Source organism: Orycteropus afer, unplaced genomic scaffold, assembly GCF_000298275.1.
Source record: "Orycteropus afer afer isolate SDZICR_OR568_19922 unplaced genomic scaffold, OryAfe1.0 scaffold00071, whole genome shotgun sequence".
NCBI classification, from domain to species: domain Eukaryota; kingdom Metazoa; phylum Chordata; class Mammalia; order Tubulidentata; family Orycteropodidae; genus Orycteropus; species Orycteropus afer.
The window spans coordinates 9798061-9802688 of record NW_006921658.1 but is presented as its reverse complement, the minus strand read 5'-3'; the positions used below and the strand labels follow the sequence as shown (position 1 = coordinate 9802688).

The 4628-nt window shown below is 38.9% G+C and overlaps 1 protein-coding gene across 1 annotated transcript in view; it reads right to left on the bottom strand.

The window, feature by feature from the left end:
• ETNPPL (ethanolamine-phosphate phospho-lyase) overlaps positions 1-4628 on the bottom strand; it is a 48833-nt gene that overhangs the window by 9666 nt on the left and 34539 nt on the right. Inside the window, exons 7-8 of the mRNA XM_007940785.1 lie at positions 2763-2845; positions 1691-1916 (exon numbers count right to left, since the gene is read on the bottom strand). Of these exons, the coding sequence (XP_007938976.1) occupies positions 1691-1916; positions 2763-2845 (309 nt within the window). The remainder of the gene's footprint in view (positions 1-1690; positions 1917-2762; positions 2846-4628) is intronic.

The following is a 4628-nucleotide window of genomic DNA, read 5'->3' as shown; positions in this document are numbered from 1 at the left end:
ATTTCAGAGTCTCTTCTGACATCCATTTTGATCTTTTCTTCCTTTCCTGTCTTTTTAATGACCTTTTGCTTTCTTCATGAATGATATTCTTGATGTCATCCCACAAGTCCTCTGGTTTTTGGTCATTGGTTTTCAATGCATCAAATCTATTCTTTAGATGGTCTCTAAATTCAGGAGGGATATAATCAAGATCATATTTTGGCTTTCATGGACTTCTTCTAGTTGTCTTCAGCCTCAACTTAAACTTGCATAAGAGTAGTTGATGTTCTGTACCAAAATCAGCTCCTGGCTTGCTTTGGCTGAAGATTTTGAGCTTCTTCATCGCCTCTTGCCACAGATATAGTCAATGTGATTCCTGTGTGCTCTGTCTGGCAATGTCCTCATGCAAAGCCGCTATGTGTGCTTTTGAGAAAAGTATTTTCAATGAATAAGTCATTGGTCCTGCAAAATTCTGTCACATGACCTCCAGTGTCATTTCCATCACCAAGGCCATATTTTCCAGCTACTGGTGATTCTTCTTTGATCCCAACTTTTGCATTCCAACCACCAGTGATAATTAACACATCTTGATTACATGTTTGGTCAATTTCAGACTGCAGAAGTTCGTAAAAATTTTCAATTTCCTCCTCTTTGGCTTTGGTGGTTGGTGCACAAATTTGAATAATAGTAGTAGTAACTGGTTTTCTTCATAAGTGTATGGATATCCTATCACTGACAGCATTGTACTTCAGGATAGATATTCATACATTCTTTGTGATGATGAGTGCCATGACATTCTTCTTCAATTTGTCATTCTCAGCTAAGTAGATCATATGATCATCTGATTTACAATGGCCAAAACCAGTCCATTTCAGCTCAGTAATGCCTAGGATATTGATCTTTATGCATTCCACTTCATTTTTTTAACAACTTCTAATTTTCCTAGATTCATACTTCATACATTCCATATCCCAATTATTAATGGATGTTTGCAGCTGTTTCTTCTCATCTTGAGACATGCCATGTCAGCAAATGTTGGTCCCCAAAAGCATTACTGTATCCACATCATTAAGTTTGGTCTACTCTGAGAAGGCAGCTCTTCTCCAGTCATATTTTGAGTGCTCTGGCTAAGGGGTTCATCTTTTGGCACTATATTGCACAATGCTTCAGGGATATTCATAAAGTTTTCCAGTAATATATCAGACTGTTTCACTGCTATTCATAAGGTTTTCACTGGCCAATTCTTTGGGAAGTGGATGGCCTCTTCCTTCTTTCAAGTCTGTCTTAGTCTGGAAGCTTCGCTGAAACCTGTCCACCAAGGGTAACCCTGATGGCATTTACAACACTGGTGGCATAGCCTATAGCCTCACAGCAACATTCAAGCCACCACAATAGGACAAATTGACAGATAAGTTTGTCTCCCTTAGTTGTTCCAAATTGCACTGCTCATTTCCTGGTCTCCCACACCCTGCTTGCTTACCTGGCCTGCCCCCAGAGCACAAACACTCACCTTCCGCTGTTCCTGGGCTGGCTTACTGCAGCCCGCCCCCAGGACACTTGCTCCATACACACAAACTATTCCCTTCTACTGGTCTTGGGGCTGGCTGAGAATACTGAATTTTATTCTTTACCACATTGGTGAGGAGAGTAAGAACATATTTTTTTTTTTTTTTTTTTTACCGTTCATCTTAAAGTCAGAGAACAAATTTACCGTATTGAAATACTCCATTCCAGAGCTGCTGAAGGCTTCTGCAATTTCTTTGGTTGTTACTACACATGCCACTGGGTGGCCATTGCCCATTGGTTTTCCCATTGTGACAATGTCAGGAACAAAGTCTTCGCCATGCATTTGGAAGCTCCAGAAATGTTTTCCAACTCGGCCAAAGCCAACTTGAACTTCATCAGCTATAAATACACCCCCTGCTCCATGTACATATCTGAAAAGCAAAGAAAAGTCTAAGGATTTCAGGTCACTGAGAGTCCCTAAGTCCATCCATAAAAGTATACGAGCTTATTGAAGACTTAAAAACAATTTAACTTGTAGCTTGTGATCTTTGTTGAAAACATATCTGTATTTAAAACCCCAATGATACCTATGTGATGTCTTTGACTTTGCCATAGAATCACATGGCTTCTAGATTGTATATATTTCACATTATTTGGGTTTGTGCTGCTAAAAATAAGCTATATAGTGTTTTAAGTGGGAGTAGAAAAAATCAAACAATAGGTAATTTTTAGCAGGGTTAATTTTCAAATGGTTACTAATTGGTAAAGCTTGGGTAGTAGGCAGCTGGAGACAATGCCAGTCAGAGGGCTGGAGCAGAGTTCTAGAGGACTGAGTGTTCGACTAAGAAACCAATCAACTGCTGTGGATTTGAGTCTGAGTCATGGCAATGCTCTGTGTGTCAGAGTAGAACAGTGCTTCATAGGGTTTTCAATGGCTGGGTTTTTGAAAGTAGATCACCAGGCCTTTCTTCTGAGTTGTCTTTAGCTAGACTCCAACTTCCAACCTTTTGGCTAACACCCAAGCATGTTACCTGTTTGTACCATCCAGGAACTTCACTGGACTAAGTATAAACCCTTTATTTGCTGGATCTTAGGAAGGTGGTGGAGTGTCTGGGAGGCTGGAGTGGCTATTTATGAGCTAACTTGGAATTATTTCAATATTTTAAAACCAGTATGGCCCTATGGACTTGTATCTGCCTTGGTTTTTACTAGAAAAAAAAAAAAAAACTGTCATAGTGCCCTCAGTTTGACCAAGGATGCCCAAGTCAAGTACATACTCTGCCACTTTCTGGAAGTAGCCTGCTGGAGGAATTATTTGTCCGCCACAACTCTGCATGGATTCAGCAATAAAGGCAGCGATCTACACAAGAGAATATGGGGTCAAAGTCCATTAGGTCCCCCTTCTACCCACTAAAAAAGAGAATTTCATACAGAGTAGGTTATTTCAAAAAACAGCTGGCAAATTATAAGACGGCCATTGGATTAAAAAGATAAGAAAGGAGAAGAGAGGACAAAACCTTCTATGTTGGAAAGCCAGTGGTCTGAAAAATTAATTTCTGAAATTTTAGAGAAGCAAAGAAAACTGCCATGAGAAACAGAGGAGATGAGAGGTTGCCTTCCATTTCTCCAAAATGAGTTTTAATGCAGTGTTTTATTAGGAGAACTAAGTAAGACTAATGTTTTCATCAGTCATTGATATAAACATTTAAAAACATGACCCAGATTCCAAAATCATCAATGGGTGCCTGCTTTCTCAGCTTGGAGAAAGAGAACTGCCTTAGGTTAGGAGTTGCACTAAGGAAATGGTCAGATGTCCCAAATGCCATAATTTCTATGCTTAATTTGCAGTTCTTGGCCTGAACTAGGCTTAACAGATTAGGATTTCAAAAGAGAACTACAGATGAAGCATTCTAGAGGCTACGAAAGGAAAAGTACAAACAGATAATGCTGAAGCAAGAAGAGAAAGCTCAGACAGAGTATAAAAAGTCAATAGAACCAAGGCCACAGTCATGACTACCCCTTAGTAAATTGTATTAATTGTGTTAAGTCCCTCACTTTTAGTCATTTAGTTTACTTATCTGTAAAATGAAGCTATTGGTCTAAAGAGATTTCTCCTATAACATTTCATAACTTTACAAACACATCTAATATTTTGAAGGATCCATCTTATATTTGGTGTTGTTTTAAGCATTGCTAACTCCACTGATCACCTCTCAATCTTAATTCTTCTTGAAGAAACCTCTTGTTCCTTAAGGGATGACATTAATCCAATAACTGTTGAATGCTAATGTTCTAAAAAATTATGAAAACTCTCTTTTAGTAGCAAAAATTTCATATGATCTTGTCAGTGCAAGCTTTTTCCTGTATTTACTGTTTGCTTAAAGACATATAGGCTGTGTTTGAAAAGGAAAAGAATATGAAGTTACCCACAACAACTAGCACTCTAGGTCATTTTTTGTTCTCTGCACAGATACCTCACAGAAAGCTATGAAAATTGAATGGGTTGGGGGAAAAGAAAGTTGAGAAATATAAATGGTGTTCCAGTCAGTAAGACAAAAATATTTAAATTAATCAGAAAAAGAGAGGCATCATTTTTATCTCAATGAAGAGACATTTCATTGTCACATTTATGCCATAAACCAGTGTAAAGGCAAAGTATGTGCCAAATTGCATTAAAACTCCATATAACCAACCCCAAAATGGACTGAGAACTAGGGTGAAGACTGAGAAAATGGAAACTCTTTCTCCTGCTTTCAAGGATTCTGGTTCTATCTTAGAAGTCCAGGCCCAGATTGGAAGAACATTTTTCTGCCATGGCCTAAAGGTACAGACCATCCCCAGCCTCCATGATTTAGGAAGGTTGCATCAGTTCAAGGGAAACCCCAAGGTCTGGAGCCTGCCTTGGTCTTGGCAGGGATGGAGTACCTAGTAAGAAAGATAAACAAGGGCTCACTTGCACTTAGTTCTACAGTGCTTACCTTGCTTAGTGGGTAATCCATCCCTGACAGGCACTGTAAATTTGAAAAGGGCTTTTGACACCACTCAAGAGATAGAGAGTTGCAGATTGGATAAGAAAACAAAACCCATCAATATGCTGCCTACAAGAGACACACCTTAGAGATAAAGACAAAAATAGATTAAAA